Source organism: Malus sylvestris, chromosome 15 (genome assembly GCF_916048215.2).
Source record: "Malus sylvestris chromosome 15, drMalSylv7.2, whole genome shotgun sequence".
In the NCBI taxonomy this organism is placed as follows: Eukaryota; Viridiplantae; Streptophyta; class Magnoliopsida; order Rosales; family Rosaceae; genus Malus; species Malus sylvestris.
In genome coordinates this window covers 31,863,917-31,878,770 of record NC_062274.1, presented here as the reverse complement: position 1 = coordinate 31,878,770, position 14,854 = coordinate 31,863,917, and the positions used below count along the sequence as shown (strand labels likewise).

At 38.2% G+C, this 14,854-nt stretch overlaps 1 protein-coding gene across 1 annotated transcript; it reads right to left on the bottom strand.

Annotated features, from left to right (window-relative positions):
* Positions 1-3,693: 3,693 nt before the first annotated feature.
* Positions 3,694-5,287, bottom strand: LOC126601137 (uncharacterized). The gene is made up of 5 exons (XM_050267798.1): positions 4,995-5,287; positions 4,815-4,886; positions 4,525-4,607; positions 4,212-4,414; positions 3,694-3,924 (listed from the first exon to the last, which is right to left on the bottom strand). The coding sequence occupies exons 1-5, from the start codon at positions 5,147-5,149 to the stop codon at positions 3,829-3,831; spliced, it is 609 nt and encodes a 202-aa protein (XP_050123755.1). The 5' UTR covers positions 5,150-5,287; the 3' UTR covers positions 3,694-3,828.
* Between the last annotated feature and the right edge of the window lie 9,567 nt (positions 5,288-14,854).

Genomic DNA, 14,854 nt, shown 5'->3' with positions numbered 1-14,854 from the left:
GGTAAAGGGGAAAACAAGACATCGTTCTTCATCAGTGTGCATCCGGTATGCCATGGTGGACTCAAAAAGGTTAAGGTGTTTAATCGGGTCCTCATTTCCAATATAGAGTTGCAAGCTAAGCTTCTGCTTTGTCTTTGCTTGGAGGGGGTGTCGAGGATCCTCCTTGTAAGAAGGCCAGGCCTAGGTTGGTTCCAATCAGGTATCTCAGTTTGTCGTTCGGCCTTCAACTTGTTTACTTCCTTAAGAAGTTGTAAGACAAAAGGGTCGTGGGTGGAGTCATGTACCATTTGAGCTTTCTTTCGTAAATCTCCATCTCCTCTTGGAAGTATGAAGGTTTGATTAAGAGCATGTGATTTTTCCTTGAACTCGCCGTACTGACTTCCAAGGTATGTCTGTCGAAACATCTCTGAGTCCCTTATACCTTTGTGTTTCTCTATGACTTATTGCCCTTTCCCCAAATTGGTAGCCGGCCTGGGACATGAGAGGGGACCGAGTCTTTCAGAGACCCTTAGGTCATTGATCTTCGAGCTTACATGGATGGGATTGTCTCGACGTTGCTTTAGGAAATCTCGACAGTCACGAAAGACGGCTTTCGATCCTTCCACTCCTTCTGTAAGGAGGTGTCTTCCTCAACTTCTCCTACTTCGGGTCGAAGCAGCTGGGTTGAGAGAATTCTCATGTTGATCAATGTTTTGATGATTAGCTCGCTCCTCATCAGGGATACCCATGTTGAAGGAAGGTGACCCTCTGTGTTGGGGGGCACCCAGATGATGGTTGATGTCCACAAGGGTAACAAGCTCGCGTGTTTGAGTACGCCTAGTTTCGTGGAGCGTCTCAAAGAGCTTCTTATACTGCTCTTGGAGGACCTCATTCTTTATTGCTATCTGATTGTTTTAAGCTTCTAGCTCATCGACTTTAGCTTGAAGAGCAACCCTCTTTCCTTCATTCTTTCGTTGCCTCGCACCAAGTGCAAGATGGGTGTCATTCTGCGTGCTGTGGCTTTCTTCGCTCCACATATTGGAGAGGAATGCCTGGTCAAAAGAGAGTGTACGAATGGTGGAAACCAGCTTAACAAAGCTGAAGAGAATGGGAATAAGTGTCGTTCCCACAGACGGCGCCAAATGTTGATGCACAAAATTAGTGAGGACTTCGGTACAACAGAAAGTCTTAAGTTTGTGACCTTCGCTAGATTGTTCCGGTCACTAGTGTGGATAAGTATGTAAATGGATAGAGACAGGGAAGCAAACACAAGATGTACGTGGTTCACCTAGATTGGCTACGTTCACGAAGTAGAGGAGTTCTCATTAATTGTGAAGGGTTTACACAAGTACATAGGTTCAAGCTCTCCTTTAGTGAGTACAAGTGAATGATTTAGTACACATGACATTAGGAAATATTGTGGGAGAATGATCTCCTTTTATAGAAGAGAGTTTCTAGCTTTGTTCTGACATTGACACGTGTCGTGTTGTGATTGGCTTCCGATGTTGACATGTGTCGCGCTATGATTGGCTTCTGATGTCGACACGTGTCGCGTTGTGATTAGCCTCCTGGTTGGAGGAAAACTCTTCTGGGTCCTTGACGGTATAACGTTGACCAGTGCTCAGTAGTTTCGGGATTGGTTTGAATATGCATAACTAATTCTCTTTTTGCTAGAGTATTTGCAATGTCGATATTTCTAGTAGAGGCTAGATGAGCTAATAGAGGATAGCTATTACTTAGGTTGATACCATTTCACTTGCTTGCTATGCTATACTAGTAGATGCTAGTTTTGTGATTGATTTTAGGTATGATCTTTGAATTGTCTTGATGTGATTTGATTGATAATTTGATATAAATTGATTTCCAAAACAAAGGTTAGTATATTGAAAATGATTTTGACTAGATAAATAATGATGATCCATTCATACTTTGTTTTTCGATTCCTTAGGACATAATGAGAGCAAGGAGGCTTTTGGAGCAGACAAGTGGGTTTGGCAGTGAGACTATCCACCTACCGTGTAGGGTGATCATTCTTACTGTTTAATTATCTAGTTGTAATAACTGCACGATCGTATTTATGATTTTGCGAGCACTACACTTTAATTTGTGTTAAATGTTACATGCACTGCTACGAGCTCTGAATTCAATATGATAATAATAGGAGCATATCCCTAGTTGTGTACCCAATTGGGCAGGTTGTTTAGGATTTGCATAATAGTTTGAAATTAATTACTAAAAGAGCCGTTTTGGTTCAAAATTGTGCACATCATAATTTCCTTACTATGGTTTTCGTCATTATGTTGATGGTGTTTTGTCATCTTAATGGTGAAATTACATTATCAATTTAATGTCGACCATCACATTAGCTAGTTGGCTATTAGGTCGAGATGTGTCAGGCGTGATTCATTTGACAATAATAAAGCTACAACACAACGTCCAATATGGGCTTTAGGGACGCACTATTTTGTTTCAATAGTCTCAGTTAAATCATTAATCATATGAGTCTTTTCCAATTTTTTGTACGGGTATGAAACCTATGCGACATTCCATAAACCTAGATCTAATTAATAAATAAGCTCGTTGGCCTGAAACCCATGATAATTTACCCAAATTCCCTTTAAGAGAATTCTCTTTTTCAACCAAGGAGAGTTGATTTACTCTTCTGCCATTTTCAAGTTTAATATGTTGAATAGAAATTTATAAGTAGTTTGTAGCTTAATTGGTTAAAAGCATTTTTTCTTGTACTGAGGTCTCATGTTTGAATCCTCCACTCCGTAATTTACAAGCATTTAGTGTAGATATTATATCGTCCGAAGAAAAAAAAAGAAAAAAAATGATAAACACACATCTTCGTTGAATCATTTTTGTTGTTTTTATTTAATCGGATGACAAAAAAAAAATGTACAAAAAATTAAAATAATGTGTGAAACTCAGCTCAAATAAATAAATAAACTTAAGGATCATTGAATGATATCACTCGCCGTGTAGTCACCTAATATTCCGTCTCACACTCTTAAAATTTTCTTTCTTCAAGCGACTCGTTTATCTCTCACCACATTGCATGTCACACCACTCATGGAAAACAGAGATGACCGTTGAGGTTACACTACATAAGCTAAAGCTTGATGCTACCTTGCACTCAAAAGAAACAACGGTGACAAGTAACAAACTCTAAATGACTCAACAACTACAATCGAATCCCACAGGATAAGCTTTGATTATTTTTGTACTCAGAAGTTCAATATTTTCTGCATCAAGGAAAATTTTGATTTAATTCCCAAAAAAAAAAAAAAAATACATTTGATAACATTTGAGGCTTCCAGATCTAATTCTTTATGTATTGATTGAAGGTTGTAATTGCTAAATTAAACTATAGGAGCTTGACGCCTTGAGGGGACCAAGGGGTCCTAACCTAGACTTGGTTCTTACTAATCGCTCTAAGGAGGAAGAAAACTTGTAGTTGATGACTAAACATGGAGGCCTTTGTCTTTTGTGCCCGCCTTGTGTGGGTAAGACTACAATAGTAGTTCAACAACCAAATGTAAGGAGTAGTTTAACTCGTCTAATCTTTCAATATCATTTTTTTTGCTTGTTAGTCTTCTAATTTCACCTCTGGTTACGTCTTCAATAGTATAATACCGATTTTCTTCAACCCAAAACAAAATGGATAAATGCTTTGCACGTTTTGGCAAAAAGATTATTCAAAACAAGAGAGAAGAAAATCAAATGATTTGATTAGTGATCTACAGAACGGACATGGCATGAGGAAATACTAATTTATAAATTTATGGCAAAATGGGTATATGCAGCAATAGGTCAATGAAATCTCAATAAATTGGTAAAGTGTAGTCAAGTACTCTTTTGGCCCTTCTCCCCCTTGGCAGGATCAGTAGTATCTGACCCAGTGAGTAGTGCCTTCTCAACCTCGTCCTCCACTTCCTCCACCTGCAATTAAATATATGAAACATCATATCACCATTCACCAATAATGCACCAATATTGTACTTTATGAACTACAAAGTGGCAAAATGTTTTTAAGAATCCAAAACAAATAAGTAAAATTTTGTGATGGAGTAGTAATTAATCATGCAAGTTGATTTTCACACTTTTTAGTCCGTTACACTTTTTTTTATTTGTGGCCATGAATAAATCAAACGAAAATAATAGATATAATAACACAAAGTGAGTGAAAGAAGAAAATAGTATGTTTATCATTTCCCTTAATTATTCACCTTATGAATGACATCCTTGGCTAGCTCAGCTTTCTTGACTGCTTCCTCAGCAAGATGTTCAATGGACTCCATTGCGTCTCTAAGCTTGGCATCCTCAGGAAGCTTGTCTTCTACTTGCTCAGCCACCTTCTCTACTTGCTCTGCTAACTCTTCCACCACCTCCGTCACAGATTCCACTGTGTCTACTGCCGTGTCTACCTTGCCTAATTAAATCACCAAATTTAATCATCCCTAGAAGCTTAATAATCTAGGGAATAGAAATAGCAAAATTAATATAATGGAAAATTAATGATAATTAGGCTTGGAAATGTACTTTTGAGGGCCAGCAAGGGTCCCCATTTGTGTCTCAAAGAAGGTATAATGATTGTCAACATTAATCCCACAATCCAGGTTTTCCTGCAAGGAAAGCCAAAAGCACCAGAGAGTCAATATGAAAGAGGTGCTGATTAATATTGCCACCGTGTGACAAGAAGTAAAGTTAGTATAGAACACAACTCTTTCGCCTTCCCTCAGTTTAGATTAGTTTAAAGTAAAATATTGTACGGATCAGAAAGATCACAACTACTAAACCGAATCATGGAAAAAAAAAATTAATAACCTCACCAAGAAGATAATGGAGAATCATCAGCAGAAAGTTGAGCATCTGGTTGAGATTTATCTGATGCATGAGTCACCCTTTAACCACAGCCAGTTTTTGTGACAATTTAGGTACGCAATAAGTGAAAGATTTATGCAGAAAAAGATATGCTGAAAAATATATAATACTAGTGAACTGAAGCTTACAAGGTGACTAGTTTCTGATGATTTCTTCTGATCGATTGATGATCACATGGGATTTTGGTGGATGATGATCTTTGATATGCAAAACTGGTATGGAGGAGTTGGGACTTGTGGAGGATAGGCATGTAAGGGTTCTGGAAGATATTGATGGTTGCCATAGATCAATCCCAAAAGGAGCTTTTCTAAGAAGAGGGAAGAACAAAGAAAAGGAAAAACACAGATTAGTTAACACAGCACCTTTTGCTAGACAAGGAAATCTTCTTTGAAGGGAAAAAAATAATGAAACGGTACAAGTTTTACTTTTTTTAATTATGGGGGATAGATGAGGATCTTTTCGGAATCCTCTTTGTGAGGATCCCTAAAATTACTTTATTGTGTCTATTTATCGAGTACGTGTGATTAATTTTTTTTATATACTGTTTGTGTTTAATTTTAAATAAAAAATTTAAAATAATTACCACCGTGCTAACACCATTGGCTTTCAAAGAACACTCCAATAAATCAAGCAAATTGAAAATCTTTTAGCCATTAAGAGCGTGGTGATTCAGTATTTAATCAAATTAGTCACTATCTGTGACTTAGAAAAAAAAAAAGTGGTATTCTGCTGATAAAACGATTAGGCAAAAGATAAAAGTAATTGGTAGCTACTATCTAGTTCAGTATGAGCTAATAGTATTTCAGGGGACTGGAATCTTTCCTGTAAAGGAGAGAGCATTTTCACATTGGCCCCATAAAAATAGTGGAAGGGAGAAAATGATTGATATGGACCATACTGCAGAAAATTTAGCACAAAGGGCCCCCCTGTCCTTAACAATTAGGTAAGAACAGTGTATATATCCATAATTCATATTTTAATTCGAATAAACAAAGGAATACCATGTGGGATAATGATAAAGTGGTTTCCATATTTAATACTAATAATGCAGATAACTAAATTTATAAACAAAATTTTAGAAACTAAAAGATATATAAGTTGATGATTGATTTATTATTTAAATTTTATTTAACATGCTTATTTCTATTGGTGACATATCATTTAGTTCATAAATTTTATCTTTAAGTTTGGTCTCTCCAACATTATTCATTAATACCCAGAAGCTTCTTTTTTTTTTTGTTTTTAACAGAAAATATAATATATTTGCACCAAGAACTATGCTATTCATGTGAAGCCGCTATTATAATAATTTGGTATCAAATTTGCTATTTCCATAAATTGAACTTAAAACATCTTATTTACAAATAAAAACAATCTTTATATATAAAGCTAACAACTCATTTTGGGGTCACAAGCTTCACCACAAATTTTTGGACAAAAATGCTCCCAAAACAAAAAATTTCAAAAGCAACCCAAAATAATGCAGGGGTATTTTCATCATTTTAACATTTTTTAATAATTAATTATTTTTGTACATTTTTTTAATTAGTACCTCATAATAAGCTGGTAATAATGTAATTCAATCAGTTGTTCATTCGCTCGTAACAATTTGAGCTATAAATCATTTTCTGTTCATCGCAATTAAAAGATGAGATTTATATCATATATGTGCCAGTCAAACATAGAATAGTTCATTACTCTTAACATGGAAGTTGGTTTAATAACAATATTAATTCACGAACTCATCTTTATATCATATATGTGCACATAGAATAGTTCATTACTCTTAACATGGAAGTTGGTTTCATAACAATATTAATTCATGAATACAACTAAAAAGAATTTAGCTTTATTGGAGATGACTGAACTGTAAGGATCCAGTTGTTTTCTTCTATGGACTACAAAACTCATATTTTACTTTTTTTTTTTTTTCTTCTGTAGTTACTTGTACATTTGGCTCGTCACCAACATCTTTGGTCACTTCCCCTGCTTTATTCAGTGCTGACTCAATCTCCTACTTGATCTTTTAGTGGCTTCCACCTATACTTATTTTTAGACAAGAACTAGTTGAGCTATAGCCAACTTGATTATGATGTAAATCAGACGGTGGAGGATTGAAGATAAAAATGAATGGCAAAAATCCCGCAACAAGAAGAATAATGCCTTGCAAATTTGAACTTCGGTGTCTGATTTGGGCTCATTACCCGCTGTTTCAAAGAGAACAAGTCTCACTACATTTTGTGATATAGTTTTTTTGGTAGAGTTCTATTGCAATATCATTTACTGTGGAAACAGCATTCTAAGATTTTATGACATATTCGCTATTTTGATAATTGTTTAATTTGTTCTTATTTGAACTATTGGAAAGTCTAGGGTTAAGAGGCATCTATAAACCACCCTTAGGATGCTATGGTTTGTGTATCATTTGCACTATCAATCAATAAAAACTTTGATTTTTCCTCATATTTTCTATGTGGATTCTACTTTACTTGTCCTTTGGACGTTTGTTGCGCCGGACTATCTCGGACTGGACTAGCTTCAAGGACTAAGTTGAACTGGCTTAGACTAGACTAAGCTGGACTAACTTAATGAAGCGTTTGGTGCAGTGTTGGACTAAGAAGCTGGATAATAACAAATTCTAATATTATATTATTTAATATATAAATTATTAATATTTTATTATGATTTAGGTGACCGGAGATGACGAGGAGTCTATCGGAAGTGGTTGTTGAGCATGACGAGGATGAGAGAGGATAGTCTTAGCTAGTCCCATGGTTATTGGGGGGTCTCGCTAAGACCTCTTAGTGAATGGTTTTGTCCATACTAGTCCCCTTTAGTCTCATTAATGTTAGTCCCAGCATGGAACAAACACGGTGTTGGACTAACAGCTAATTCTGTCCAATCCTGTCCCACTTAGTGAGGGCAAACAAACGCCCTGTTCCATACCCTCTCTTTGTCACATTGCGCCAAGTAGCACTTAAAGAAGGGATTCGCCCTATTTTCAATGACAATGATGATGGTCATGATAGGAACCCAGACGTCGATCGTCGTGGGGTTGAACTTGTTACCGGGTAGATTTTTTATGCCATTGTTGCTTAGTTTGCTCAACTCACTCAATTGTTGACAGCCTTGATTAATCGTATTCCTCAAACCAACTGTGATGATGAGTAGCCGGTCCATGGTGAAAGGAGGCCCTCAACCTAGAAATGCTTAAGAGGATAGCGAAAGAAAATCAGAGGAAGAACTTGCGTAGCCCATCCGAGCGTTGAGGAAGTGATGCAAGGTTTGGAAGGCTTGTCTGAAGTTGTAAATAATATGAGCTCTTTATGAAAGTTGTAGACATCTTCAGTGAAATAAAAAATAAAATATGTTTGTTGTGTTGAAGCAATCTAACAAAAAAAATTAAAGTGTCTTAAGAACAAGAAAGTTTGACGTGTCACGTTTATCTTAGGATTTGTATTTCAACTTATATATTTATTTTTTGTTTAGTTGCTACATAATTGGTTGCCTGCCAAACAACAAAAACACTTCTATAAAGTATAAAAGTACCTACTTAGTTGCTTGCCAACCAATAAACTGTTTCTTCGTAAAAGCACTACTAACAAGAAGCACTAGTGAGAAAAAATGCTTTATAGAGTAGCACTTTCAAACAAGTGCATAATTCGAAGTGTTTGTAGAGAAAAGTCGAAGCAATGGAATTTTGAATTTCCTCAAGTGGAGTTTGCTTAGAATAATGTTGTTCGTAGTGTCACAAGAAAGTCACCATTATGTATAGATTATACCTCAGTTTCTAACCATGTAGATGATTTGGTGAAGTTTTCAAATCGGACATGAAGTTGGCACAATAGCAGAGCATATGGCGGATGATGTGCATACAACAAAGGAGGACATTAAAAGTTAGAGAATACCCATGCGAAGTACAAGGCTGCCGCAGATAAGCGTGTGCGTGGCACTTTCTCCTACAGCAGTGTCTTGTATAATTGGTTGCACAAACTCATGTGACCAAACAATTTCTGATTGGTTTTTTTTTTTTAACTAATACTTTATAAAATTTACAATTTTGTTTATTTCAAGAAGTTTTTTAAGTGCACATGGTTGAGATTATTGATTACATCAGAGGCATTTGGATCTTAGAACGTCAGAAAGAGATCAAATTATGAAGATTTTTCTCAAATTATGCAATTTTCATAGCGATTATACAGAAGATAATGGCAATTGGTAGCTAAATTCAATGAGCTAGAGCTATTAGTAGTTCACAGAATGATGTACCGGAGAGAGAATTTGTTTGGGTTAATATTTGAACCTTGGGCTCTAAGTATGTGGAAGCCCAAAGATGCCGATTAAAAGAAGACTTACCCGAAGCCCAGCATCAAGCTCAGAGACAAGTTGGCACATTCCCATTAATGCATAGGCCATGTGCCTATGATTAAAATGTCAAGTGATGAGGACTGACTCACAATCAGCCAAAAAGCACTTTTCAGTGGCAACACAAGTAAAAAGTTGATGACTCACTACCCTCCAGTGCTTTCGGGTAAGAGCAAGGTCATTGCAGTCGAGCTAATTTGCCTATAAAAGGAGGAACAAGCCCCATAGATAAGGATACTCAACCAATCAAACAAACAAACATACAAAATCTGCTCTCAAGCCAGATTTGCATCTAAAAGTTGTAATCAGCCCAGATCCAATCATTTTCAAGATCATTCCCTACAAAGCCATCTTTTGTCTAGTTTAGAAGCTCTACTATCACCCATAGTGGCATAGTATCGATTCCCTTGTGTAAACTTGTTTACCATCCATCCCATTTTAGCGAATAAACCCTGTAAACTCAAAAGAGAAGTGATTGCAAGAAGTTCAACCTTTTCATACAAGGTGAAATCTTGCTCAAAGCTCTTTGTTTGTTTTATAAGTTAATAGATCTAGTTCTTAATGTCTTCTCCAGCATGTATTCAAGTCATTTCCATTAGTTTTCTCATTATAAGAGTTCCATTTACATCCGGATTTGGTTAGTTTAATGGACATGCTATCATTAAAATCAATCAAGAACCAAGTAAATGACTTAAGGGGATCTAAACTCCCTCTATTCGAACATACAAGACTTTGAACTGAAAATCCTTGTTCGCAAGGCAAGAAAAAGAACTTGATGTGGACTTAACCCATCCACGACAATCTTTTGATAACAAGAAGTCCAAGTAACTTGGGGCGCAAGTAATTGACTAAACACAATCTTGTTCTACATCTGCTATATTAAGATAGCAGTGGCATGCCTAGCACTTGGTTAGTTTTGATTGCGAGCTTCAAGGCCTACACCTAAGGCCCCACAAAGGCACATTTCAAAACTAACTTTATCCTCTTCTTGCAACACATTAACAAGCAAGAGCTTGACTACACATCAAAAGTGCCAATCCCTTAGGGAGCTGTGCTGAGAGCCGATGAGCCATCTCCGGAGAAATCTTCGCCCGAACATAGTTTTGGCACACCTGGCGGGATCACATTAGTCTTGTATGCCAAGAAGAAGAAGGAAGGAGAAAACCTTCTGGTGGAACACAGAATACAAGCTACCCTAGTGTTTACCAAGATCAAACATGACAGATCGCCCAGAGAATGTTCCCTTTTCACAAGGACCAGTTGTTCTAAGAAGCCCGACCTCATCTGAGAAGTCGAGGGGAATGGTAACCAATGAAGACTTGCAAGCCACCATGGTGCAAGTGTTAAGAAGTATGGAGAAGATTTACCTGGAAACTAAGGGAGAAGTAAGCAGATTCTGTTCTTTGACAGGGAGTTTACAAAGAATACTAGATCTGGAGTACTTTACTCCAAAGAATGGTTGCATGAGGGGAGCAAACCTTGAAGAAGAACCAGTTATTCTATTCTTTCCTTGACTTGAGGGAAAGAATGGGAAAGATAAAAACAATAAGGGATCTAGAATTGATCAGCCAATGTTAGAGGAAATCTTAGAAGCAGAGTTGTCCGACCCCCCACTATTTTCACTTAATAGTAGGGGGCAGAGCGGGCAGGAAAGAACGAAATATGGGATGCCCCAATTGATCGGGGAATCCAGTGGAAAAGGCGAGCCTACCAAGGTAGACAAGCTTCCTCTTATAGGCCACCACCATTGGCCAGGGGGATGCCAAGTGGAGGAAGCCCGAACCAAGAAAAGAGACTTTTTCGGCAATGATCGTAGCCCAAAATGGGAATTTCCTCATACTCTTTCTGATAATACAGCTCACCAACAACTTAGAGATAAATTAGTCAAGTTAAGGAGGATGGTGGCCTGGAATGCTTAGCCACAAGCTCGCCCACTGTTTGGGATTACCTATTAGAAGCCCTATCATGGGTACATTGATGAGCAGAACCCATTCCTAGTCAACTTCAAGATGCCCGCATTCCCAATATTCAGCGAAAAAGACGGTAATGTGTCTTCCAGATATCACATTTTCAAGTTCTCTAATCACTGTGTGGCATTTAAAGACAATCCCAACTCAAGTTGAGATTGTTTGGAAACTCTTTGGTGGGTTTAGCATCTCAGTGGTACTTTCTGTTGCCCCATAATTCTATTGCCAACTAGGGGCAAATGGAGATAGCCTTCCATGAGTAGTTTTACAGGGTCGAGCCCGAGATGACTATCAATGATTTGGTTGAAGTTAAGCAGTATGAGCATGAGTCCACTCAATACTTCATGATGAGGTTCAGAAGGACAAGGATGAGGTGCTAATTCCCTATAAATCATGCACAGCTCATATTCATCACTCAGAAGTTGTTGAGATTGCCTTTAAGAAAGAAGTTTTATGATGCACAGTTCAATAAGCTACATGAGTTGGTGATTACTGCCACCAAGTATGAGAAGCTATTACTAGAGGAGCAACAAGTAAAACACTTATCTAAGGTGCCTCATTTCTACAAAAGCAAAGCTGCAATCCATCAAGTGGAGTTTAAAGGAGAGCCAGAAGAGAATAATGGCCATGAATGAGAGAGAATGGACATGTATGCGGCGGAAATGACTACCCCTTTTAAACCTTTAATAGTGAACAGGTTAGTCCAGCCGATCAAGGACCAGAAAGTAATCATGAATGATGGTAGATTTATCCCCATGAAGCCCCCCAAATACCAGAGTTATTCCTTTGACTTAACCAAGGCTGTGGAGATCTGTGAGGAGTTGGTTCGAGCGAGAATGATTATGCCCGACAGCACCAAAAAGCTATCCAAGCCCAAAGAATTGAGAGGGAAGAAGTATTGCAAGATGCATTACACTTTCAATCACTCCATAACCAACTGTGTCCAGTTCAGGGATTGGATACAAGACCTTATAGTGAAAGGAAAGTTGTTGCGGGAGAAATCGCATGCCAATATGATGATTGACACTAACCCTTTCCCAGAAGCCCCAATAAACATGATCAACTTAACGTGGGCTGAAAAGGGGAAAAGAAAAGCTACCTAGGAGGTGAAAGCAGAACGGAGGCAAGTTGATAGGCCGACTGAATGAGCTATCAAGTTGCCCGAAAAGCCCAAAGCAGCCATAATCAAAGGAGTGGTGTTATGTAACAAGTGCCAATGCGAGTGTAAGTTAGAAGTCCTAGCGTTAGGAGCCATTATCAATCAAGAGCTGATCAGGAAAAAAAAAAAAAAAACAAGAAGCCCGCATAAATGTCATGCGGGTAGTTGAAAGAGAGACCTCTAGGAATGTTTTCCGACGTTTAGGATGAGACTCTCAACCAAAAGGCTTGTTGGAAGTCTTTAGGAATTACGTAGCTTCTGAAGATGTAGAAGACAGAGAAGCCAAGGTGCCAATGTGGGTGGATATGAGGCCACCCCAACCAAACTATGCCGGTGGAGATGTTAGAAGCAAGGAAATGATAGTGAATCCAGTCAAGAAGAAGAATCATGCCTGACTCAAGCGGAAATGGTATGTGGTTGGAAAGGATGAGAAACCCGTAAAAGAAATGGGAGCCTCCATGATCAGGAGAGTCCAGAGGCAACATAAAGCCCACATGAACTCATTGAAAGTCCTCATTGCCTCAGAAACCCCTGAGAATGTAAAGTTTGAGAAAATACCTAATAGGGGAAGAAATCAACTTCATTGGAGAACCAAGAAATAGGTGGAGAAAGCTAATAGCAAGACCGAAGGGGAAGGAGACCATGTGCTACAAAACCCCTATCCTGGGAAATACAGAATCTTGAGGAGAGCTCAATAGGATATGGTGATGATGCCAACCCTAAGATGGAGCCTAGAACCAATATGTTTTGGAACTATCTCACCTGATAGGGGGTTGCCCGCACCATTATTGGTTAATACTTTTTGTGAAGTCCCACAACAAATGTTGAACTTTGGCATAACCCAAGAGGAAGGGCTGCTTGAATTAATGATGCCCGTAAAAGCACATGCCTGGTTGGATGAGTTCATGGGCAACATTGAGAGCAAGAATGAGGACTTATCTGGACTTAGCAACTTCCACGTAAACATGACATGTGTTTTATCTGCCATGTTTTGTGCTGAGCCTGATCAACCTGCCACAATAGAGGGTGATTACTTAGCAACAGAACCTATGATGGCACATGTTAGGAAAAGAGGAGTCGGGCAGAGCAAGTTTGCCCGAGCCTACAAGGAAGGAGCCCAAGAGAGTGTACACCGACGAAATGGTCTTCAGTCGCCCGAGTTTGACCCTAGCCAACCATCTCAAGGCCATTTATGTAATTGCTCATCTGGAGGGAGTACCCTTCAAGAAGGTTTTGATTGATGGATGTGCCACGGTCAATGTGTTACCTTTCAAGAAAATGAAAAGGGTATGTAGAAGTGAAGAGGATCTCTTCCCCACAAACTTAATAGTTTCCAGTTTTTCTAGAGCCATCACCAAAACTCATGGGATATTACCCTTGAAGGTTGACTTGGGTTCCAAGCAGATCATGCTAGCCTTATTTGTTGTGGATAGTACTTCCACATATAGAGCTTTACTGGGCCGAGATTGGATTCAGCAATCTCTCGATGCCTTCCACCCTGCATCAACAAGTGGCAGTTTACCACGAAGAATGAGCTATGTGACCTGGGTTTTGGGATATGGTGGAGGCCGAGTCAAGACCATTTCTTCCCACCGCCAATGTGGCAGAATCCAATTTTTATAATCCTAGCATTGGGATTATCCAGTGCTTAAGAACTGATGAGAATGGCTGCTCGACTAAGGTGACGTACATATAATCGTAGCTCCCTTACACCAATAATGTCAGAACAAAGAAAAAAGGACCAAGTAATTGTAGTCAGGTCTTTAATCCAAAGACTGTTAGTGTATAAAAAATAATTAAAAAAAAACAAGAAAGGGAAAATATTACTTGATCAATTTGGGGAAAAACTTGCAAAACCATCCTGTTAGTGCTAAGTTTTTAAGAAATGTCATCCAACTGTTTTGGGTGTTAAAGATCGTTATATTAAAGAGAGTTAATAATTTCAAAAAGAAGTAAATTCAGAGGAGACAATAAAAACTTCAATATAATGCAAGATGTGAAACAAGTCAAGATGAAAAGAAGTATGTTTTATTTCATGAGAAAGGATTACATTCCATCCTAGCCTAACAGATGTATATCTTCACCAAGATTAATTATTCTGGAGTAATAAGTCTGCATAAGTGTGAAAATTCTGCTAGGCTCAGCCAAAACCGTGTTACTATTGATAAGTTGAGACTCGGCATCTTCCAGTTCCATATTTGCTTTCTTCACTTCTTCAATTTGCTGCTGAAGTTTGCCAAGGAGAGTCGCATGTTCGGTTTTCAACACAACAAATTGCTCCTCTAAATTTTTGATATCAGAGGACACAGCATTGATCATCTCCTCCGTTGCTGAACCTTCATCCATTAGCTGCTGAAGCTTCATCCATTAGCTGCTGAATTTGAGTTGAAGTACTGAATTGTTTGTCCTTGAAACACCTTACTGAATTGGCTTGCCTCTTAGCCCGACTATGTTGATCTCTAAGAGCCCTCAAGTTCTTAAAATATTAAAGGAAGGA